The sequence below is a fragment of the Chlamydotis macqueenii genome, chromosome 8 (assembly GCF_036417535.1).
Source record: "Chlamydotis macqueenii isolate bChlMac1 chromosome 8, bChlMac1.mat, whole genome shotgun sequence".
In the NCBI taxonomy this organism is placed as follows: Eukaryota; Metazoa; Chordata; class Aves; order Otidiformes; family Otididae; genus Chlamydotis; species Chlamydotis macqueenii.
The window spans coordinates 34,990,077-35,014,855 of NC_141563.1; the positions used below are offsets into that span (position 1 = coordinate 34,990,077).

Genomic DNA, 24,779 nt, shown 5'->3' on the forward strand with positions numbered 1-24,779 from the left:
CTCCCTGACAAAGGTTGGAGCAAAAAAAAAAAGCAGACACTCTACCTCTTTTCAGAGGGCAGAAGCACCCTCTGTTTGAGTGTGGCTGTGCATTTCTTGCTGTGGAGTCTGTCAAACGCGGATCTTTGTGAGCTTTGAAGAGCCTCTGATAGTGCAGCATGGGACTGTTTCATTGCAAAATGGGATTAAACTCATTGAGAGCATTGTACCTGTCTTCCAAAAGTTGAACTAGTTTTCTTGTTTGCTTCTGGGACCAATTCAGGATGTTGACTTGGATCTATAAACTTTTCTATAGATTAGATCTTGGTTAGGAAATGGACTGCATTCCTTTCACGTGCTGTCTTAGCAGTTGAGATCAGCAGACTTGCTTTTTCTAATGTGTTCGGGAAGCAGAAGCAATATTTTATCTCCTGTGGTATGCTGCTGGTACAGAAATGTTCAGGCTTATTAATTCTTCAGGACACAGGAAAAGTCTTCATCACCTGTGTAAGGGTGTCGTGGGAAAGGACCCACTGCAAAGACTGCATTGAACTCTGGAAAATATACAGTACATATTGAGAGCCAGTAAATGGTGCGTATTATTGCAAATTCCTGTGCACTTCTGCATTGTATAAAACAGATAACTAAAATACTCACCTAGCCAGATCAGTTCCCCAAGGGATGCGCATTTCCGAATAGAGGACAAACCAAAACCACAGACAGAACACAAATTAGGCAAATAGAATGGCGAAGTGGTTGAAACAAATGGTTTTAGGATCACTCAGTAAGGACCCTGACCTCCTTTTGCATCAGTCAAGGCAACTGTGAAACTTTGTGAAAGAAGCTCACTGCAAAACAGATGCTGGGCTATCTTAGGTAAATAAATTACAAAAAAAAATAATAATAAAAACCTCCCCTACACATTTTACAAAGCACAGCTGTGTAAATATTGCATGAGACAGGGGAGAGGGGGAGAAATGTAACATACACCCTTTTTTATGCAGAAGTTCTGCTCTCGGCACTGTTTATTAACATTCCCTGTACAACCATCGCTCCGCTGCGGAGCTCACAGTGCGGCTACTGTACTCCGTGCGCACGTTTTGATCTTGGCTTTAGAGGAGAAAACAGGCTTCACTTTAAAGGAAACATTTTGACCCGAAGTTAAAATGTGCAATGAGAGGTGTTAGGGGACAGAGGGAAGGCGGCACAGGAGCGGGAACAGGAAGCAGACCGCGTTACATCTCTTTTTTTCGTTTCCTTTCCCACACTGCGTCTGCCGCGCTGACTCTCGATGTTCCCCTGGTTCTGCACCAAGTGAGGAGCAATCCTGAGATCTTCATTTCAGCGAGCTGGATACCTACTGCAATTTTCCTGTTCCGCAGCTGCCAGCTGCAGCACATTCCAGCCTACAAAAACTGTGGATCTGCCCACAGAGAGGAAAAAAAAATTGCTTTTCTCGGCTAGGCTGAAGGCTCACCTAGCCCAGTGTGCTGTCTCTGACAAGAGCTGGTGGTGGACACTTAAGGAAAGAATACAACAGCAGGACAGGCATCCAGTGATGCTTTTCAGAGCACAGCCTCATGGATTTTGGCAGCAAACAGCTTGGTTTCATGAGCCAGAGGCTCTGTTTGCAGCTTTGTGTTTGACAGCCTTCAGTGGACTTTCCTTTCAGAGATGTGCTCAGATGTTTTTAACCCATTCTTTATTCCCAGTTTTAGTTCCAGTTTTACTCGGTGCTGTGTAAGGAAGAAACACTTCTTTTGTCTGTTGCCTGATCACTTTGCTTGGTGCTCCTTAGTGTTTTGGTTTTTTTTTTTACTGCCAGAAGTAGTGAATAAATCATTCCCTGGTTACTTTCTTTGAAGTTAAGTGCTGCCCCAACACTTTGACCGCAGCAGTCGGTGAGCACAGGAAAGCAGAGAAATCTCTCTAGCAGCCTGGTAGCTCAGGTAACGCTTTGGCTGAGTGGCTGCAGAGCCATCCTATACCTCCAGGAATGTGTCTGTGCTGTGACAGCAGCTGTGTTGCTCACCCAGAGTGGGTAGCCTGTCACCTTGACCCGTAACCCCAGAGCTAACGGCGTGGATGCGGTGCTACCCGTACAGCGGAGCCCCGCTGGAGTAAGGACACTGCAGCCTAAGTAGGGCATGCTGTGTAAGCACTCTCAATTTTCTTTCATTTTCCAGCTCCTCAAAGATGTAAAGTTTAGCAGTCTTCATCTAGTGTGGATACTGGCTACGGTTTTATTCAGATTTCACCGGTGCGTTGCTCAGGGGAGAGCAGGTAATCCCTAGCATCCTCTGCACCGCTGCTTGCCCGCACCGCTCTTGCACAGCCCGCAGCCCCAGTGAGGTCACCCTTTCTGCTCTTCTCTTACATCAATGGTCGCTGCTATTTTTAGTGTGATATACACCAAAAAGCATAACATAAGAGATCCTGTTGCTAAAATTAGCTGGAAAATTATAGGCTGTTTTACTGCTTTGTGTACAGTCTTCATTTGCCTCGCTGGGATTTACGTGCAGATATTCGAACCTCCAGAAGCCAACAAAGTGAGCTGGTACCTGTGGTCCTCACGTCCAGGAGCAGGACTCTTGAAAAGAGTGGGACTATTCTATAGGAGAGAGATATTTTCTTTTTTAAATAAGGATTTACCATATATGAGAATTGAAAAATAGAAATATATGGATTATCTTTCTTTGTACTTAGTGTACCATCCCGTTTTATTACAGCAAACCCACATTTTTTCTCCAGGAGTATTATCTGTGTGGCAGTACGCTAATGCGCTACCTTGCTCCAAACAGGAGAAAGCACTTTGGGTGCAGTCCAGATCTCAAGTCCTATATTAGGGCTTGCCTGTAATTTTAACCAAAAATAACAGAAATGAAAGTAAAGCATCATCCTGACTCTTCCTCTGAACTTGGCCAGTCCTAGGTGTGAGCTGCATCTTTGAAGTGGTCGTTCCCACTTGTTTCATGACTCCGCTGCCTCGCTCTGCCCTTTCAGTCCTTACAACCTACATCTCTTTTCCCTTCCTTGAGTGAAAACCGCTCGGCTATGCCTAATCTGAATGGGCTGTGCAAGGGGTTGCACGAGGACCGTCAAAGTAAGGGTTCCACATCTAACATCAAAATGAGTCCTGAAAAGGGTCCTCTCATCCAGGCAGAATTGCAAATTCTAGCCATTTGGAGATTTTAGAAATTAAAAGATCCCCAAAACAGCTGTATTTCTTATGCAAATCCTTACCCAAATGGGAACTTGTAAGTATTAAATAAATTGTTTGCCCTCTGTTAAAAAATTATCATCTAGAAACCAAATTATTTGGGGTGGACAGATTTTAAGAGGGCAAAGCAATCTTACAAACCACATTTTTCCCATGTCCTGTGAACTATTGTGCTGTTGTGATTTTACAGTGCTATTTCTCTACTTTTGCAGGATTTTTCTCTTTAATGTTATGTGGAAAACCCTGAACAAAAACTGGCACTTAATTCAGAGTAAGCAGTGGCAGTGACTGAATAGAAACCCGATGTCAAATATACAACCACCCTGGGAAAGTCAAAATCCATTGCTTTCTCAGCTCTTCCAGTTGTTGCCTTCTTAAGTGTATTATTCATAAAATTAGCGATTTAAAAATGCATAGAAACATTATTTTTTATATTAATAGCGTCACTTTAAACAAAAAAAAAATGGTTAAAAATCGATTTGCTGGCCTCTTGGGGAAATGCTGTAATGTTTTTGGCTGTCTCCTACTTTCTGCTGCCAGCTAAAAGTACCATCTGGCTTGTTTAGGGCCCTTTTCCATATCAGGTGCTTCCAAAATTCTCCCCGACCAGCGGATTGTTTCATTGGGTTGCTTTGCCTGCTGAGGCATGTGTCCTGGGCTGGGAATCCTACGGCTTCTGTTCCCTGCCATCTTGCTGACGGTGGTGTGTGGATGTTTGGGCACGGATCTTACTGCCTCTCTCCCGAGGACATTTGCATCATTGTCAGCTGCGCACATTAAATTGATATGCAGGGCTCAGAAACACGTAGCCCGTCTTTTGTCCCTTTGTTTGCGCAATTGTTGTGGTTTTAATTCTTCTTTGACACCTGGAATATCACAAAGCTGCCCATAATCTGTTGGCTACTAAGGGAAATGACATTGATAGAAGGATAATGTGTGGCAGACTTAGATCTGGATAATTGCGGACACACCCCAAACCCTCGCAGCTCCGGGAATGAATATCCCAAATCCATTATTAATTTGGAGAGTCGTACGTGGCGTTTGGCTGCGGTGTCATCCTCTCGCCGCAAGAGTCACTTGCAAGGGCTTTTACAAGGCGGTTTTGGTTCATTCTGCACTGCTGTGTCGAGTTACGGCTCATACCAGTCCATTTTGGTGCGTTCTTGCTGCCATTTCGTGGCAGCGTGAGGAGCTGTAACGAAATGGGGTTGATGCCCTACCTCCTCGCTGAAGGAAGCTTCCCAGGTGCCTTTTCTTGCATCAGCATAAAATACCAAAAAGACGAGAACTGATGCTCTGGACGTGGTACCAGTTGTCGGTGACACCTCCTCCTCAGGATTCTTTGTTTTTCCAATTTGCTGTTTTACTTAGAAATAGAAATCTACCCCTCAAAGGATTTCTGAGGAGATTTGAAGTATTGTAGTTGCTAAGTATAGACTTTTGATGTGATCGCACGGAAAGACGGAGCGCGTTTCGAACTAGATACTGCCATGAGCTGTCTTGTCCTATTTCCAAAATGATCTGTGCCATACACTGCTGACTTTTCCTGCCCATCCATTAAAAAGTGAATTATGAAGAGTGCTGAGACAAACAGATAGTAGTTTAACCTTGTTAGTAAATACCAGGTAACTGATATATACTGCTCCAATGTTGCATCACAGCCTTTCTCTTCGATGTAGGCTTATGAAATGATCTTGTTGCTATATAAACTGCCTTCGCTGTGTACATCCTTCCAGAGGTTTATTGTTCTCTGTACGTTGGCACAGTAGCATGACTCTGAAGAGTCAGTTCACGATGCAGTGAATTTTAAAGAGTTGGGAGATGGCCATATCTGTTTTTCAGCAAAGGAATGAAAGCTTTTTTTTTTTTTTTTCCCCTCCCCCAAGGTATTAAAAGTTTCAAAAGATGTGCTGAAATGAAAAGGAAATAATAACTAAAGACTGGATGGGAAGTAGTGCCTCAGAGTCCTGACTTTGCTTGTTTCCCTCTAAATCTTAATATTTTAACTACAAGTTAATATTTTAAATCAAATAAACCTGTTTTGTGAACTAGCAAGATACTTGAAGTATATCACACATTATTCATTTATTCTTGTGTGAGTGCAATGAAAATTTTACAAGCTGTAATCTTGTTCTTTTAATAGAGAGAAAACTATGCGGAATATGTTGCTTAGAGTATTAGATAAGCCACAGTGTGTTAATCAAATATTTTCGTGATATGAGGGCAGTTGAGAAAACAGTATAATTTTTGCTAATGGCACTGGTAAGTAAACGGATCTATCATTACATTGTCATGAAAAGTGACATTGAGCAGAAACACCCTGCCAATCCCTAGAAGATAAGTATTTAATGTAATTAGACAGACACTGTCTCCTTTGTTGAACGTAGCATTAATCACCCAGAGAAGTCCAACTTTATATGAAATGGCTTTTTCTGATATGTCTTTGTATTAGAAAGCTTCCTACGTGGTTTTCTCATGATGATATTTTTGAAGAAATGACTGCTATAGCTATACGGTTTTCCTCACGACATATCTTGCTGTTCTGTGTTCCATAATTTTTTTTTTTTTAATTTAGCAATGTTACATTATATAGCCGTGACTTGTTTCTGAGTCTAGAAACCCACACGCATCTGGAGCTGAACCTCTTTGAAACAGTTAATGCCTTTGACTTACGGAATGTGAAGGAAGCGCAAACAGCTTCCATGATGTTCTTCAGTTCTTCCCATGTGGTGCTAGCACAGGTTCATTGTTATGGCATAAGCAAAATGGTTTTTTTGCCTCAAATGCTAGTTTCATAATGTCACACACACACAAAAAGAACTTCTTTCTATTAAAATCTCGTTGTTAAATCGATGAAAAATGTTGCCCCCTTCCAGAATTCATTGGCACTACATTTTTTTTTTATTTTCTCCTCTGTTGCTTGTAATGTGTACTGTGAAATGCTGTCTGGTTATGAACTGGTGTCAACTTGAATCTGTGCACAGCTGTGTCTCCCCACCTCTGTGGTGCAGAGGGCTTTGAAGGGAAAGAATAGGGTTTCGTCAGAGATGACAGCACACTTCACCGGCTAACAGGTGGAGGTCAAGTTGGTTTATTTGTTGGGACGAAGAGAGTGCAGAGATGAAAAATCTTTGCCTTAATAAGGTTTAGGAAGACAATGCTGATTGGTCTAAGCTTTGATTCCAGCTGACAGATCCTCTTCTAGTGTTCATTACTTGATTTCACAGTTCAGGCAATTTTAAGAGGCTTAAAATTATATTTCTGCTCTCCTCTATAAAATTTTTCGATCACTTTCTAATTTTTGCTTTAAGTAAAGTTATAGGGACTCCCTAATATATCACTCCTGCCTTTAGACTCTTAGGAAGTCAATCTGCCATCAAAAATGTAAAGATAAGCTTTTTTTTTTTTTTTAGACCCCTGCTTTTACTGGTTCTTGTTATAAATGAAGTAAAATTTCACATGTAGGCACCAATTTGACTAGAGAAGTAAAACTTAAAAAAACTCCTCTACAAAATGGGTAGTGAAATGAGCATGATGCTTAAGAAGTCACTGTTCCTGTCTGGGCATACGGGATTTTTATGTTACTGGTAGCAGCATTAATGAAGCTACGCCACCCCAGTGGGCTAAGTTTCAATCACCAAGTGCCGGTGAGCCAGGCTCCATCCTGAAAGGGAGTCACAGCAAGACCCCAGCTAATCAGAGCAGAACGTCCTGACGTTGTACGGCAGCGCTGGGACCGCGATGACCTGTCGGCAGCGCTGCGTGTCAATGCAGCGTCACAAAGGGATTTCAGAGGGCTGAGCTGCGAGCGTGCGAGTCTCTCCCAGGTCAGCCTCCTGCCCTTCCCCGTGCCAGGTCCTGGGAGGGGAAGGCAAACGTTTCTCCTTTCCCACCCTTTTTCTTCCACCGCCACCACCTCCTCCCTACCTGCTGGAGTGGACAGAATAGGTGTATCTTTAGCCATTTGCTAAAATCTTCCCCCTCAGACTTTCTATTACTTCTGCATTCATTCTTTGCAGGAAGAGGAAACTCACTGGTCAAACCCTTGGACACCAGAATAGTTGCATGCAGTTTCCCAGGGAGCCAGATAGCTCTAAAGCTTCCCAGTGAGTGACAGTTTCTCTCTTCTATTCTTCTGAACCATGTGTTTTACACATATACTGAAAAATGTTAATATCAATTTACAGCCAGATTCTTGCTTTTTTTTTAAAAAAAAAAAAAAATCTCCCAAAGTATGTACACTTAGAGCACCTCAGCACACATGGCACTTTTTTATGTAGGAAAAAGTGTTGGATGCTCTTATACACGTAACATCATTGGATTGAAAGCTGTTAGCTCATTCAGAGTTAGTGGCAAGAACACTGGACTTGCCAGCACCAAACTGTGAAACCTTTTTTGTGTGACTGGTAGAAACCTCATGGGAGTTAGAAATCCAAAAAAGAGGGGGAGGAGGGGGGTGTAAATCTGTGCAGTGGGGTTCGAGTGTCTTCAATAACATGATGTCAACTTTGTCCTAGAAGTCCTTGAGTCACAAATCATTGGAGGCTGGGAGAGTATTTTGGAGAATTATCACTGTATGCTTTCCCTGGTCTTGTACTCTTTTCTAGGCACCCATTAGTTACCACTGTCAGGGAGAGGATACTGGACTAGATGGATCCTCGTAATCTGATTTGGCATGGCTATTTTTCTGTGTTCCTAAACTCATGAGATCAAGTTATGTAGCATGATTTTGTAATGCCAGAGCAGCATTTTCTGAGGTTCGACAAAGCTATCTAGAAAAGTGTCTAATAAAAGAAAAATCCTGTCCCATACTGTAGCTTTCTTGGTCCAGTGAAGCAGCATCCTCATGCATACAAATCTTGTAAAGTTGCTTCTGATAGCTCCCTCTGTCCCTTCATTTTTGTAAGCTAAAGTGCCATTTTCCTTTTTACAGCTTAATTGAACCTAAATGCCCCCATTTTCTGCAATGTGGTATTTTGGTAATTTTACTATTTGCTCGTAAGTTTTCCCTTAAGCAAACTGAAAGCTTCCCCTTTATCACTTCACTGGGCCAAGATTTCACACAGTATCCTGCTTGCTACCAAATATGATAGTGTGCTCTCTCACCTTGTTTCTTTTTTCTTCTTTTACTTTCTTTTATAAAATCAGGATATCTAAGAAACCCCGAACACCGCGGAGCACTACATGGTGGGTGTGCTTATTCAAACAATGCCAATGCTCTTGTTCTCGGTGCAAAGCCATTTTGTGTTGGTTGGGGGGATGTTCCAGGTGGCCCTCTCCTGTGGGTTCTCCAGTGTCTAGTAAGGAGAGAGCTCCTGCTGAGCGCTTTGCTGGAGTGACAGCGCTGGAGGGAGCTCCTACATGTTACCTCAGCCCTTTCCATGCCTGTTTTCATGAAACTTGCAGGGACTTTTTCCCTGCGAGCCCTCCGCCTCTCTGTCAGACGTGTTTTAAAATGCTCAGTAGATGGGAGAGGTGTTGGGCAGACCACGCAAGCAGGCAACATGGTCGTGGAAATGATGCCAAAGCCAAGCTGCTGTGCTCTGCCTCCTCTGCAGCGGAACATCGTATTTTTTCCAGGAGGATTCTTTCTTCCTCCCAGAATCCTAAAGCCATTGGGAATGCAGAAAAATGAGGCTGATTTCACCTATCTGATATCACCTGCCTGAGAGCCAATCTGTTGGAAAGCAGTTTGAGTCTCTGCTGCCTGGGCGCTGCCAAGCCTTCCCCGGGAGCTGCCGGTGGCGGGGCCGCAGCACCGTTCCAGCGGGCGCTCGCCGGCGTACGACTGGCAACGGATGCTTCCCAGTAGTAGAGCACAGCAGCTGTAGGTCAGCTACAAATTATTTTTGGTGTTACGGAGAAATGAGATGACTGTTCAGTCCTGTGACTGTCAAACCTGGGCAGTCATACAGTAAAAATCCCAGGAACCACTGGATAGCAGTACATAACAGTTCCATGAGTACGCTCTTGACCTGTCAAATTATAAATCCATTTCAGTTGGGTACGATGCACATGAATTCAGACTGCAACTCTTTCTTTCTTTGGAATAATGTATAAACTCTTCACCTCAAATTGTGCAGAAATCAAGCGACTTTACAGTACGTGGTAAATTACCTGAGCTATTTTCAATCCTGATCACAGCTCTTTTATTAATTAAAACGTATGTTCAATGGCAACGTATGCCGATTAAGTCTTCAAAACCAATATTAACATCAAACTTAGTCTTGTCATCATAAAAGTCATTTAAAAACATTACCATGCAGTAATGGAGGTCACAGGTTGAAAAAATCTGCATATTTACCCATCTCCATCGCATGCCTTCAGCGTTTAGCAGCCATCATTGTATATGTAGCCTGGATGGCCAATGATGTTTTGAAGACTTGCAAATAATGAGCAAATGATTGTTGAGAAAATCTAAAAAAAAAAAAAAAAAACCACAACAGAAAATTTGACTCTATCCTCTTCAGTTACTAAAATTCCCTTTAGTATCACTTGCAATTTAGCATCCATATGCATCTCAGGAAGATATAGTTGAAACATAAATCTATTCTGGGTCTTTTACTTGCAAAAATATCATACCTCAGCTATAATCATATGCAAAGCCTTTTTAGAGGGCTTTGTAAATGCCATCCAAATTTATGATGGGATCTTTTGCCTTAGAGCTATAGATGTTCCATCCCCAAAGCACCCACATAAAGGTATATTCTCCTATGGATGGCTGCAGTTTGTCCCTGCTGCTATATCTAATCTGCCAAGTATGCTGAAAAACTCTCAAATAACATTTCAAATAAAACAAATGTAGTCATGAATTTTAGATGCGATGTCTGAAGACGTCATTAGAAATTTTTTTTTATCCTTCTTACAATATATATTTATAAAATGCAAAATGATACTGAAACCAACATTAAATCAAACGGGAAATTGAACTGTTATCTTGCTGTTTACTATGCTTCTCATTAAAGTTTTTAAATATAAAACTCATTAAATTGTTTTTTGAAGAAATTGGTAATATGCTGAGTACTAGTTTATTAGTTATTGAAAGAACTACTTGGCTGACAAAGCAGGAATGAAGCCTAACTTAAGAGACCTAAAACAATCCAGATGACGCTGTAAACAGATACAACCAGATAAGGTGATACGCAATGGGAACATTGCACCAGACAATTGAAGGCAGATTTTAATGGAGTAGGGTTTTAAAAGAACGGTGAACATTGTAGAGCTCAGTTTTAAAATTCTATAGGCAAGATTTTTCCATCAATATAAACTGACATTTCTCCTTTGTAAATGGAGCAGCGCTCATTTACAAAGGAGGAATTTAAACCTTTTTTTTCCAAAGTGACATCAGAATTTTGATTCTAACTTGAATTATCATTTTTGGCTAAAAATTGCTGAGGAGTCCAAAAGCATTTAAAACCTAAAGCCATTGAATCCATTTAATGCGCCTTTGGCACCTCTCTCTCTCAGTCCTTTTTGAACATTCTGGTCCTCATTTTAATCAATCTCTTTTTATTAAGTTCTTTGGCTCATTTACTTGTACGTGCATTTGCTTTATTTTATTTGGAACATTTCTTTTGTAGTGTCTTGAAAAAGAGTTGTGACATTTCTTTTGGATGGCTTCTTAAGTATCTGGCAGTCACCTATGATACGATGTTGATGGGTACGGATAGATTAGCTCTGTTTTCCTGATGATCTGTCAGATGTCGAGTTCTGAGGAAACCGGTTGTGTGTGTTGGTGATGCATATGCAGTAGTTTGATAAGTGGATAGAGGGGGAGCTTTCATTTTTCTTCTGTAAAATCACTGGTTATTAAGCTGGATTTAGTCTTGTGAGGCAAGGTACTCGCTGGCAGGTAGCTCATCAGCGATTGTGGTAACTCAGAATGCGACCAGGGGAGCAAGTATCCATTCAGAACGTAGAAACTCAAGAGCACTTCATTAGGATGAGTGAATTTCCATCTGCGTTGTATTTTGTGTATACTGAAGCAACTAATACAGTAAACTGATGGATGGCAGTTAGTGTGATCGTATCTCAGCTGATAACAAATGAAGTTTGCTCAGCACTAAGTAGAACAGACTTACGATGATTGACAGTAGTATAGCCAGCAAAATTTCAAGAAGCTTGAAATTAAGAATTCCCAAGGAGAAAAAGAGCAGCTGATCAGCATTGCTGTTGATACTGATTTCAGTGAAATTGCTGGAATAATTTGCACGGAAGGATGAAAATTCCTTGAAAAGTTCTTTCCATGTACCAGTTTTTTCTCCAACAGCCAACTTGTTTTTCTGCATCATCTATTTGTTCTGCATGTTGTTGAGTTCATGGTCCACCTGGTAATAGCTGAGCTTCTGTGATTGCTTTTCATAGCACCCCTTGAGAATGAAGACCCAAACCATATTTCATTCCTAGCTTTCGTTATGAAATCTCCATCAAGGGTCTAGTGGCAGAGAGCTACTGGGAATATTGGGGTAATTTTCCAAAAGTCGTCTTTGGAGATGAATATTAGCAGGTCTACCAATGTGGCTAACTTGAGATGGAGTCACTGTTTAAGATGTGTGCAGTCAGATAATGTTAGTAATTAATCAAGTGAAATTGGATGGATATATAGATATAGATACAGATATAGCTATAGATTGGGAGAGAAGGGGAATTGTTCTTCTCTTACGCTGCTGTGACTCCATTCACTCCATCAAAGCTAATCCTAATTTCAGTGCCTCTGTTAGTAAGGTGCGTAGGTATATGGAAAACAGGTTCATAGCTATTTCTTTGTTCTGGGAAGGATTTGTGCATTCAACTCTCACACATCATTTTCTGGTCCATTTATATAAATATCAGCCTCATACATGAAAATTTGAAGATCTTTAGCTGTACTCAAGGAAGACTCTTATGTGGTGCGTTTCTAGTACTGGCAGACATAAGGAGGTAGAGGAATTAAAATCATCACAATGCTCCAGTGCCCCTTAGAAGATGAGGAACACGAAGTATTCCTGTGCACTCACTGGTTAAACTTGGGCTGGAGGTTTGCGAAGTGCAGAGTTTTGGAAAGTCTTACTGCGGGACTTCAACATCCGTGCAATGGCTCCAGTAACCAGAGTCTCTCAAGGACAAGGATCCCATTTACGCTTGCATTATGCATTGAGCAGAAGGGTGTGATGCATGATGTGGAATGAACCAAATAACTTGTGTGTTTAGGGAAATGCCAAATTAATGAAAATTCAGAACGCTCTAATGTTGAAAAGGCACACAAATTCCTTGATAGAAATATAATGCTGCTAACAGTTTCAAGATTATTGTTGTCTGAATTTTCTGCTTATTGTGTACTGCAATTAAAATTCTTTTCAACTGAAAAACCAATGTCAAATTAATATTTCCTTTTGGAAAAAAAATACGAAAGTACACATCTTGTTCCATTTAGCACCATCGTGGTCTTTGATCTGGTTCCCTCTGTCCAGTGAGAAAAACAGATTCATGTTAATGGGAGCAGGCTAAGACCATGTATGTTTGGCATACATACACTTCTACAATCACGTGAGCACCAGTACAGTGAGTTAAAGTAACACACCCACTCAGGCTTCCATCTGTGTTTTATGCCACAAATCCTTTTATTTTCTTTTTTTATTTAGCAATTAACTTTTCCATTTATTCTGTAGTTAAAAGCTGCCGTAAGATGAAAATAGTCTTAAGTCTGATTTTCTTCTCTTACACTCTAAATAACGTTCAGAGGAGAGTCAGACCTGAAGGATGAAATCTGTGTTTCCTAAAAGTGCCAAGTGTGACTGTGATTTGGACACCACTCCTCTATGCAGAGTAGTAAGGACCACTTTTAAACCCCACCTGGGTTACCCAGCCGTTGTGTTCTGGCTGTTCTTGTTTATCCCTTGCTTGGAGCAGATGGATAGAAAGAGGCAGGGAATGGGGAGGATCCTTGGCTCCATTCCCTATTCACCGGCCAGCGCAGCTGAGCCGGGTTGGGGGATGTTGTCATTTCTTGCTGCCCCGCACCAGAGAGGAGATAGAGGAGAGTGGGGACTCAGAGGTGTCCTTATGAGTTGGCACTACCCCTTCCTGGGGGCCATGTGAAGTGCTGAAATCTCGTCCGCAGCACGGCGGTCCCCAGTAGTCATTAGCTTTTGGGAACAATGCTGCGGAAAGCCGTGCAAGGCAGCAGCATCCTCCCTGGGCTCTGCCCAGGGTGGCTTCACTTTTAACTTTTTAATTTCCTGCATCCCTGAGCAACACAGGAGGGGAGGCTGTGGACCGGGGACCGCTAAATGTGTTAAAACTCATTAGGTATGAAACAGAAGACCTTTAAAACTAGCCAAGAGTCTCAAACATGGGTGCCAAAAATTAAACACCTAATTCCATATTTAGTCAGCTATCTTAGTTCCTGCCGCACCGCTGTTAATACAGACCATGCCGTCTCAAAGGTGGCCTGGTTTCCACCCTTGTAGGCACCAGGCACCTGCAATGCTAACTCAAGGGCTGGGACCGCTTACCTAAAAGAGAGACTTGTAGTATTTAGATTTAAATTTTTCTGGGCGATTAAACCTGAGTTCCCTCGCTCTTGCTCTCAGCTCCTGAGAGGAGCTTCGATCGAATGACCGGCATTGTAACATATGGCTTAGCACGGGGGAAAAAAAAGAAAATGAGTATTAGAAATGGATGGACTAAAGAATACGCAGGATATATCAGGCACATTAACCAAACATATGGTGCTAAATGAGATATTTTTTTTAAATTGCAAAAAAATTGACATTCCTGGCAGTCTCAAGGATAATGTGACATGGCTGTGATAAATTTAGAAGAATGGGACATATTTTGGCTTGTTCTTGGAAACCTTTTTCTTGCATGCCGACTGTATTTCTTCTTTTATTAACCCATTCAAAGAATGTTTGAATTTTGCTGCTAGAGCACCATGCTGGCGCAACATAAAATGTGAATGATGCTAATTGCTTTGCACTGCCTAACTTTCTGTCATACCCTCCCCTCTTAAAGGACAAAACACACTTTGGAAATGAGCTGGCAAGCTCCTCTTATTCTTTCTCTTGGTCAATATTAAGTGATGTAATTAAGCTCCTGTTTGCATATTCTTCTGAACTAGGAAGCAGCCATTTTTTTCTTGAGATCTGATAGATGTGATCACTCAAAACAAAATGTGTCATTACAAACCTCAAACAAAATCAAAACATGGTAGAGTTGGACTGTTCCAAACCAATACATTTCAGAATACTCTGAAATTAAAAAAAAAACCAAACCAAAAAAGAACAAAGTAGTGATAATACTGGCAATCAGAACAATGATAACAAATGTAACAAAAGTAGGAACCAATTATCAGTGCTTCACTTTGCCTTTCTACTCAATTTTACAACATAGAGTTACATTAAAATCTCTGTTTTCACATGAAAACAGCTGCCTCAACCTTATAAAATCCATCTCCATATGAATGTGACGTGCTCAGCGCTGCCACAGCGCAAGGTCATTCGTCAGCTTTGTGGTAGCTCCTCAAGTTCCAGCGTTTGGATACAATCACCTGAACTTGCCACAGCTTTAAACCAAATTCCACAGTTCTCTCTGCCCCTTCCCCCTACCATGTTTTGGATGAGTCAAGCAGGTATTTTTTTTAGTACAGGGATAAAATAATAGCTTCTTCACTTTCTCAGGAGCTTGATTAACTTTCCTGTAACCCCGAGGAGTGTATGGAGCTGGAGGACACGGGGGAAAGGAAGGGAGCTCATGAGCTGAACCGTACCGTGCTTAGGCTTAGAGATCTTACTCCTTCAACAATTCCATTGCTTGCCCAGGGCACAGACACTCACGTCCCCTCCTGGATCTCTGCCCACAGGCTGTGCAACCATGTGGGGCCTTGTGCCTCCACTCGAGAACGCTGCACCATCTTGCAGGTAGAGCAGCTCATGAGAAGGTGTATTTTACTGCGATAATCCCTGTGCAGAAACAGTCGCTTGTTCTGTCCATGAGATTTTGCACTGAGAGGGATGGAGCCTACTACGTTAAAACGTTCCTGGGGGGCAAACCCAGCCCCTTCCACAGCTTGGCACACAGGAGATGGACCCCCGGCCTTGCTGCCAGCAGCGGAGCTCCTCCACCTCTCCCCAAGCACAAGTATTGCCACTGACCCTTGGCTTTGTGTTAGGGCTGGGGCTGACACTCGTTTGGTGTTTCCATCCCCAGTTCCTCCAACATGAGGAAATCTGGGTCAACAACACCGTTACTTCTTTTGAATATCCTTGTTCTGAGTACGGGCACTCAAACACAGAGCAATAACCAAGTTTCATCCCAAGATGCCCCTTGAGCAGAAATTCAGCAGGCTGCATTGGAATATTGCGTTGAAATACCTTAGTTCAGTCGCCTTCTCTCTTACCCCCATGCCAAACCAACTGTTTTTGCTTTTGTCCCTACTCCAAAGTCCTTAAGACCAATTAAAAAAAAACCCAACCCAGTATTTTTGTTGCACAACAGTCTATCAGTTCTAAACTTTTATTTTTGAAAAGATTAAGTATGTAACCTTTCTTGCTATGAGGAAAAAGCCTCCACAAGAGCAAACCCTTGTAGCAAACGTTTTCGAGACAGAAAGCTGCAAGTACAACACTGGAACTCTAACCACTCCCTTACTTTATTTAACTTTCTGAAATATAAACTGCAAAACCTCACTGAAACCATTAAGACCCCAGCAGTGCAGCGTATAAAGTACAAGAAGGCTCCTGCGTATTGCAATCAACATCCCAAGGACTATAAAACTAGTGTGATTAAATACAAAGTTACGAATATTGGCCAGAGCTAATATTGTCCAGGCCTCTCTCTTTACTTTTTAACAATTAAATTCTATAGAATACAGAGTTGGAAATAAGGTTGAATGACTTTGCTGGTGGAAGTTCAACTTCCACGGTATCTGATATTTCGCTTTTGCACCTGAAACCTCAACTATTCTGCACCTTGGCTTTGCTATATCCACACGGATATGCAAAATGTCTGATGTACGGCATATACTGGAAATTATGTGTTTTCAGAGTGTGTGCAGATAATCAGGATACCCATATGCCTCTAGAACTATAAAAATATAGAGAATAATAGAGACACATATACATATTCTTTATCCATATGCTGTAATATTCTATTATCCGAGCGTAAATCATATGCAGAAAAGGCTCGGATTTTAAGAGCCTGTTGCAAAATATTCATTCCACTAATTTCTCCCGTGCCACGGGCTTGATGTGATACCAACAGGAGTTGGTCACCTTAGCATTACACCACCGCTGCCTGTCCACGGGAGAGGTTTCACCCAATGGCAACGTAACTCTGATTTTCACTGGAAGCCTTTGATATAGTTCAAGGGCATAATAACAACCCTGAAATAATTCCAGTGTGGCTTCTAATATCAAGACACAAATACCATTCACCCTTTAAAAAAAAAATTTGAAAGCGAAAGGGAACCACAGAAAGATATTACTTTCAAATACCTTTGAAGTCAAGAGAGGAAGGAGAGGCAGAGTTTGAACTCAGAAAACTTCATTCTCTAGTTGTGCCTTGAGTCGTGCAGCACATTTAAAAGATCCATTTGCAATAATCTACTAAACCAGTGAGTGAAAGACAGAACTCATAAAAGCCTGTAAAAATCCAAATGCTCTAGCTATTACAGATTTCTAAAAATAAAGCAGAGTAGGTTTCAGTAGCAATAATAAGCTGCATCTTATCCATATTTCAGATTTAAAAGAAAAATATGGCTGTCTTTTAGTACTCATTGCTCAGAGGAAACCACGGCCGCTTCTGCCTCAAAAAAAGACCACAAACAAAAGTGAGCTTTCAGCTTGCCATTGTATTCCATTTCATTTGTCCTTTAAGTTTACCTAGCTGCTTCTGCACCCACTTTCACAATGCATAGGCTGTCGTTCCATGACCTAGCATTATTAAATTGCACTTATCAATCATTCTTGCCAGGAATGCCATCGCCAACTACATTAAAGAAGTCAGAGAAGTCTGGTTTCAGCAGTCCCTCGCCTTCGCAGACCTCCTCCCTTGGAACGGCTTTCACACAGCACCATCGACCTGTCATTACAGGACCCAGAGGTGAGGCCTAACCCAAGAGCCCCCAGGCAGCCTAGACGTTAGCCACGGCACCCAGTGCCCATCCCAGCGCCTTTCCATGGAAAGTCATCGCCACCTGTGACCCACCCAGTGAGAGGCTCTGCTTCAGAAGCTTGATAACCCAGAGGTTTTAGTTGTCAAGACCTGCGTTGGTTTTGCTAGGCTGGGCTGTTTGGTAAAACTCCTGATGATTCAACAGTGCCTAAGGTGGAAACGCTGGGGGCTTCGGGTTTTATTGGAAGAGGGTGGGGAAAGGGACAGGATGTGTTACAAAGAGTGTCTTCTCCTTATGACAGTAACGTAGATTCAGTCTAACTGCTCGAGATAGGGACCCATCACTCACTTCCGAACCACGCCTGTCTTCCAGCTCTATGGCTTTGTTTCTGCCAGTCGTTTAGTCCTCGTGTTGTTGGTATCGGTGTGTAGAAGAACCACCTTGTTAGGGGATGCCTTTGAAGTCGGTTCCTGCAATGCTTTGGCTGGTTTTCTTCACAGTACTCTTCTGACTGCCTTTCCCAGTGAAAGAGATGTCTTCCGGGTCTAGATGTGCTTATCCATTTCTGTTAGAAAGACGCATTTGCATTTAGCTAGAAAACTAAATGTAATACTCAGTTGACGTTTGAAGAGGAAGTCACTTGGGCATAGTAATAAACACAAATGAATGAATCTTCTTACAAACCTCTTTGGATGATAGAAAAATAGGAGTGACTGGTTGTGACATGTTTCTTTCTGCTATGAAGTTTTGTCGGATTTAGAGAAGATTAGTAAGGAATTGGTCGAATAGTGAAGCATAAAAAGGCATATTAGCAATTCATACTAGAAATTATTTGGTTTTACTGAGGGCAGCATAAACCAGGAGGAGCCTCTTTGTCTGCACAGTCTGGGTGACGTGGTGTGAAGTAGAGGAATTGCTCAAAGTTGAAGCAAGGTCAGAATTGCACTTCTTGATTATTTGTGCTTTGTTAAGACTACTTACCGTAGTTTGATTTGTTGTGGTTAATCCCATAAAAACTATTTATTACCCTTAGACACACACCTAGATCCTCAGAAGATATTTAGGCATCTCAGTTCTATACAGATTTCCCTAAAAATTTGGATCTGAGCTATCTGGCAAATATATCTTCTTTTAAAAGCCTTGATAATTGGTGACATAAGTATGAATAATACGAATGTTCCATTAACATTATATTCAGTGCACATCAGCTGACGGAATTCCTGTCTTTGAGAAGTTCAGCCTTTCAGACTTGACTTGTTGATTGATCAGTTAATAGGCCTTTCAGTATCTAGCTGTGTTTTACCTCACACTTATTTTTTAAGATCATTGAGCGCCTTTCTCTGTCCCTGTTTAGACCCTCTGTATTTTGGATTTTTGTGTGGTTGAGAAAGGAAATGTATGACTGGTGAGGTCTTGTTTAAATCTCATCTACAGTCTGTTTTTGCAAGCCTTTTTCTGTGCACCAGGGGATATCCATTGGCTATGTGAGAAGAACATTCAAACACAGCCAGAACACAATGATTACAGTTCCCAAGTTTTGTTTGTTTGGAAGGAGATGTCTTTACTAATTCTGTATACAAGTAACACAGTTTCTAATCATCGTGGTTCCTTAAAGGTTAACCAAAACTGTTCTTCTGCAACATCTTTTAGAAACATCATCTATTTTATGCTTGATTACAAAGTCTTACAGACTCTCAGGAAAAAAAAAATCCCGCTGAATCCATCCATGGTTCTTTATGTGTCATTATCCTGGAAAAATCTTGCTCCAGACCTCATTCTTTGTTCTTTTTGGACATTCCTCTTCAGTATTCTTCTTCCACAGCACACTGACTGTGTTTATTTCTCTTCTACAATTGTTCTGTTAGTAAAGGGTAATACACTGAGATGGATTATTTTCTGCAAATCCAGCTTTGTTCTTTATCCTATTCCCTCCAGTGTACTTTAGGACAGTAAGCAGAAGAGAGAAGCTTTTCAGGTATCAAAAGTGGCAACACAAAGAGTATAATGCAATCGTATAAGAGGATATAATCTTCGAGTAATTCATATCCACCATTAGTTACTGGAAGTTGTACCTTTCTACAGAAATGATAGGTATAATATAGTACACACGCGTTGCACACACGCATTATGTAAAGGGTCAGTGGCCGGTCATTCTGAGTGGTCTTCAGAGAAGTAAGAGCAGGATTTAATCTTCAGTCTGCGGAGATATTTCAGAGAATGGAAAGTCATGAGTAAGTAGGTCACCATTGGAGTAAGCTCCTCAGCCAATTGAACGATTACAAGAAGGTTCAATCTCCTTCTGATGTTCGTATGTGCAAGTTTGTCATTTGGATGTGTCTATGAGATGCATTTGTAGAGCATGATCAAAATAGACAGCAGAGAAGAAGCTGTAGACTATTCGTGGCAGGTGTTGTCATTGACAACCAGTGATTTATAACTTCTCGGGAATATTCCTGAATCTTTCACACACTTCCAAACATTCCTTAGAACACAGTCTTATGCTGGGGTATCCCAGGATACTGAGTGCTTTTCCCAGTGATCCCCACAGCGAGTCATTCTGGAGACAAAACTTGCTTGGAGGAGGACTAGATCCTTAAGAGGATTTCTTAGGTATAAGATGCTCCACTCAATGAACCAGTTGGAAAACCTCCGTTCCCATGAAATTATCTGTGCTGTACTGCGTAGTGGAAGGCTGCACGCTAGTTTCCTATCTGCATTGGTGCTGCTGCCAGTACTCAACCCAGCTGGGCAGTAGCCAGCAGAGAGGATCTGAGCTGGCTGACCAAAGGACCAGATGTGCAGTGAGTGCTGGCGCATGGATGCCAATGCTTCAGTGCCTCCTCAGTAGTTCCAACAGATGGTGGTAAGATCCAAGTTTCTTTGGTGATAAGCTAGCAAAGTGATTCATGGAGCCTCACTTGATGATGGCAGTTTTTTGGGCATGACTCTATGAGTGCACCATATGTCTTCTCTGGACCGGTGTGGGTAGGATTCGATGTCTGGCAGATGGTAAATTGATCACCTATAGGGTGGCTTTAGCATCACTATCAGTTTTAGAATTTATTTCGAGGCATTGAAAATTTGAGCGGTTAGATGTTTATCTCCTACGCAGCATACTTTTGTTACCTGCAAGTTAGATTATTTGGTGGTCACTTTATCTCACCACGGTACTCCAGTATTGCAAAGCCATCACGCGCTGCTGGCATCTTACAAAGTTTCCCAGACATTAGCCCGCTTGAACTCTTTACCAGACAGAGAAGGATTTAAATATTACAGGTGACAGCAGTATTTACATAAGTGGTTTTAGGTTTCCCTGTATTGCTACTTACACTCTAGTGACTTTATATCTGGAGCTGGCTGAAACGTTAAATTGACCACGATCTTGTAAACGTAGGATAGATGGCAGCCTGTGCTGTAGAGCATTCAAGCATTTCCACAGAGATCCTGCAAGCCAAAAAGCAAGGCAAAAAAGGCAAGGGAAGGAAAATGAAATGGTATGTTAGGAAGATAAATGAAGGAGAAACACTATTACAAGAAACAAGAAATAGCGCACAAAGGGAAGAACCCAAGGAAATGGGTGTGTGAGCAGAAAGAGAAGAAGGGATGAAAGTCAACTAGCGGAGTGGTTCCCATTATATTAATTTCCTCCATAACAAGCATTGCCATTGAGATTTTTATCAGGACAAGGCCTGCTAGGGAAACTCTGCAGGACAGTGTTGTCTGTACATGCCAAAGTGGCAAAAACCTTATGTCACGTGTCTGGGGAGACATTGTGCCCTTCTCTAACAAAATTCCCCCCAGGGTCACCTAAATATCACAGCTACTCAGTGTGAAAGGACATTTTGTAGGATCCTGTTCCGTACAAGTCTCCATGGCTGTCCTCGATGCTGTCAGCTGTCACACTAACGTAACCTTCCACATCCCTTTGGATTTTGATAAAAACAAAGCGGTACGAGCTCATTCTGATACAGACACCTCAGATCAGGGGATGGGCATGTAAGGCACCCAAAATCGGAGAGAGTCACGCCGCAAGTGTAGGGAAGTGCAGTAGAAACCGTAAATGGCATCACGCTGACCAGGAGATGAGCGGTGCTTTTGCCACAGTGAAAAGTTTGCGATGTCAGGATAGCTGACTGTGCAGGTGAAGATTTTTATTTTCTCCTCTCACTTTGAAATAATGTGAAGGTGAAGGGAAAAAATTCCTAGCAGATGGCCTCAAGGTCAGGGTTTAGTAATTACTGGATACCCTACCCAAACTGCTGTCTGCTCCCCTATCCCAGGCAGGGGAGAGCGGAGGGGAAGGCCTGCCGACGGTTAAAGCTTCAGCTAAACAAAAGTCAGGAACCGTGTAATTAAAACTCTACCTTTGTTGTATTGTAAAGAGTTAGCCTGTGACATAGGAAATATTTAAAGGAGCAGGCTGTTCAGCTAATTTGTGTGCGAGTGAACTGCTTAGACAGACCTATCCTAAATTAACTGTAAGGCCACCCACTGAGATTGCCTCATAAAGGGCCGTGATTGCTCAGCTTCGTTTTGTATAACCGTTCAATAATTACTAGATAAATGCATAACTAAAAGCTCTATTACACTAATAATTTGTACTGAGATAGATGTGTGGGACACCATGCTGGGTTAATTTGTCATCCCTGCAGCAAACTTCTAAAGAGGGCTCTTTTGCGGAGGAATCGTGTTAATATGTTGCTCCAGCGAGGACATGTTAGAGCAACAAGATGACTTGGTCGTTTAATCTCCTAAAGAGGCAAAATGCCTGGAGGGTAAGTGCCAGGAAGAAGAATGGGGGGTGATTAACACAGTGGACCCAGATTTAAACTCATCCTGACAAAAGGAGCTGATCTAACTGAGCAAGAGGATGAAAAAGGGGGAGTGTTAAAAATACTAATAGGATTTCATGCATCCCTAAAAAATAATATAAAAATGAAGTGCTGCGGGAACAAAGTATTTTACCCGTGCTTTTACGGGTCCTGTGTTCAGTTCCCTTGCTCCCTCTGATGTATCCATGAAGTTAAACTGTATGCTTTAAACAGTGCAGTGAACTATAATATTTTTATCTCTGCTTTATGCTAAATCCTCCTAGCTTCAGACACACACAAAAAGCACATTATTGCTTTAAATACGGAACCCATGTTTAAGCATCAGAGCTCTGGATTTTCAACCTCCTCTATTGACAGAACCATAAATCATGTTAAAGTTAAGTGAATTACTGTAGCGTGGAACTATAGCTTTAACAATGTTTATGTAGTATCAGCTTACCATCTACAGAATGAAAGGGGGGAAAAACACTGATATTAGAAATGGGAATGTGGAGTCCTATTAACTTAACAGCAATATATCACTCCAAAGTCACAGATTCCATTACCGTGCCCTTTTTAGTATCAAAGCAGAATTATATCATCACACATATAAAGGTTGTGGGTTTTAGGAGAATTTACATTTCTATTGTAAACTTATCAACTGCATTTCATTATAAGAAAGACGTGATATATTCTCCGAGCAGTATTTTTTATCTTATATATGGGAACACATCATGCGTATTAAAAACAATAATAATATGCAAAAGTTGCCAGCATTTGATATGAAGTAGGAATTCTACAAATAGCTTAAATTAGGGATTTTTTTGACCTCTAGCTACTGTCCTGGAATGGAGGAGTGCTTTCTATAGGTATGATTTTTATTTCTGCACCTATAATCAATTCTGTAGTATTCTGATCTCCCAAAGCCCAAAGGCAGAACAATTTTGACATGTTTTAAAACAATCTGCTCGAAATAGCTAACTTCACTGGCCCCCTGCCTATGCCAGAATCTGGAACCAGCGCTCCGTTCAGCTCTACAGGTTTCCAAAAGCAGCCTGCAATACTCCCAGGCCAGAGCACACCATAAAGCCTGTGCCCAAACACAGCTGTAAGTATATTTTCCTTTTGCTAGGAACTCCGTGGGCGCTGGCAAAATGTCCTTCTGCCTCCCACTTGCTACTGCAAAATCTCTTACAGAAGGAGTATTTCTGGACAAAGGCTCCAGGTGCCTTACACCAGTGAGAACGGGCTGATTGCCAGCCCCAACCTGGAGATACCACGGGTCTGTCTTTTCAGCAGTGCTTAGCCGACCACCTCCACTTGACTTCTGGAGCTGAGAGATGGATATTCTGCAGTTCAGTCCTTCTTTTTGATGTTCACGAGCAGGAACAGATCCTCCATCCATCATATTTAGGGTATTTATATATCTCTTGCACTGGTCAACTGTTTTTATTCTATTTTGAAAGTTTCATATATGTTTCCCCGCACAATGTGGAAGTATCGGTGATACCTAGATTTTGCCCGTGCTAGGATCGTAAGGCCTATTTTTGTTCTCCCACCCCATGATTCCTCAGCCTTGTCCCTGCAAACGGGAATGCAAGACCGGATCAGTCTGTATTTAGCTCATCCATGGGCCAGCCAGACGTGTAACTGAACAGCCCCTTTGCACCATTATGGGACTTAAGCAAACAGGTTTTCCACAGACCTGAATTCCCTTCAAAGGGCAGGTCTGAGACTGGTCACTACTACCCTCAGCAGCTCAATATTTGAGTAGAGGCAAGTCCTTGCTAACCGGAACAAGAGATTGCTCTGCATTTTGTCACCCTAAAGTCTGTTCCTAATGGGCAGTGAGAAAAATGGGGACTTTCAGAAACCTTTGAAAGAGTTACGGGGACGCAGCTCCCATTGAAATTCAAAAGCACTTAATGAATTCTCTCAGGACCTCTGCAAATCCCAGCCCAAGTTTCTTAATTATTTTTTTCTTGTTTGGGTAACTGCTTTCATCACAAAAATCTGTGGGCTTAAAGCTATTGTTTTAGGCTTCTATTCTTTACCTCTTGTATTGTATTATACACAGAAGTGTAAGTTCCTTTCAACAAATTTGGATTATTGCCAGATCTCCTTATTAAAAAGTCACTCTTCATATTTCCGATAAACACAGCTGTTTCATGGTGTTTGAAAGCATTTCACATCAGCCAGCATGGTGGCTTAGCCAATTAGTACTCTAATATGGTCAATTTTCAGAATAAGTACCTTTGGGGTACAAAGGGTGGGATACATCTCGCATAATTTGAACTGGCACTTGCATCACTTAAATGCTAGGAGAAAGCTTACGGCACGCAGGGAGTTAAAGCAACTTCGAAGCCTTAAGTGGAAATATCTAACAGAACAAACTGTTCTATAACATTTCCAGGGAAATGACTTTTAAAAAAATACTTTCTTAATTGTAATGAAGCCAAATATAATGGCCTCAAAAACAAGCTGATAAAAATGATCCTGTTTCATTATGATTATAATATTGCTATTTCTAGGAAGATTGATCAATGTTTAATGAGCTATTAGTAAACTTAATTATCACTTTGCAGAGGAGGTATCTGAGCGTTGTGCCCTAGAGAAGCCAGTTCACCGTTGGCCTGATCTGATGGACCTTCCTTGTGCCTGGGAAGGAACGGTCGTT

The 24,779-nt window shown here is 41.7% G+C and overlaps 1 protein-coding gene across 12 annotated transcripts in view; it reads left to right on the forward strand.

The window, feature by feature from the left end:
* Nucleotides 1–24,779, forward strand: part of NFIA (nuclear factor I A) — a 251,718-nt gene that overhangs the window by 181,527 nt on the left and 45,412 nt on the right. For 4 of the 12 annotated variants that reach the window (XM_086753345.1, XM_086753347.1, XM_086753346.1 and 1 more), the window contains 3 exons: nucleotides 7,219–7,305; nucleotides 8,348–8,386; nucleotides 17,150–17,278. The exons of 3 other annotated variants lie outside the window; for them this stretch is intronic. In XM_086753345.1, the coding sequence (XP_086609471.1) occupies nucleotides 7,219–7,305; nucleotides 8,348–8,386; nucleotides 17,150–17,278 (255 nt within the window). The remainder of the gene's footprint in view (nucleotides 1–7,218; nucleotides 7,306–8,347; nucleotides 8,387–17,149; nucleotides 17,279–24,779) is intronic. 5 more of the 12 variants (XM_086753350.1, XM_086753352.1, XM_086753351.1 and 2 more) reach the window with 4 other exon arrangements.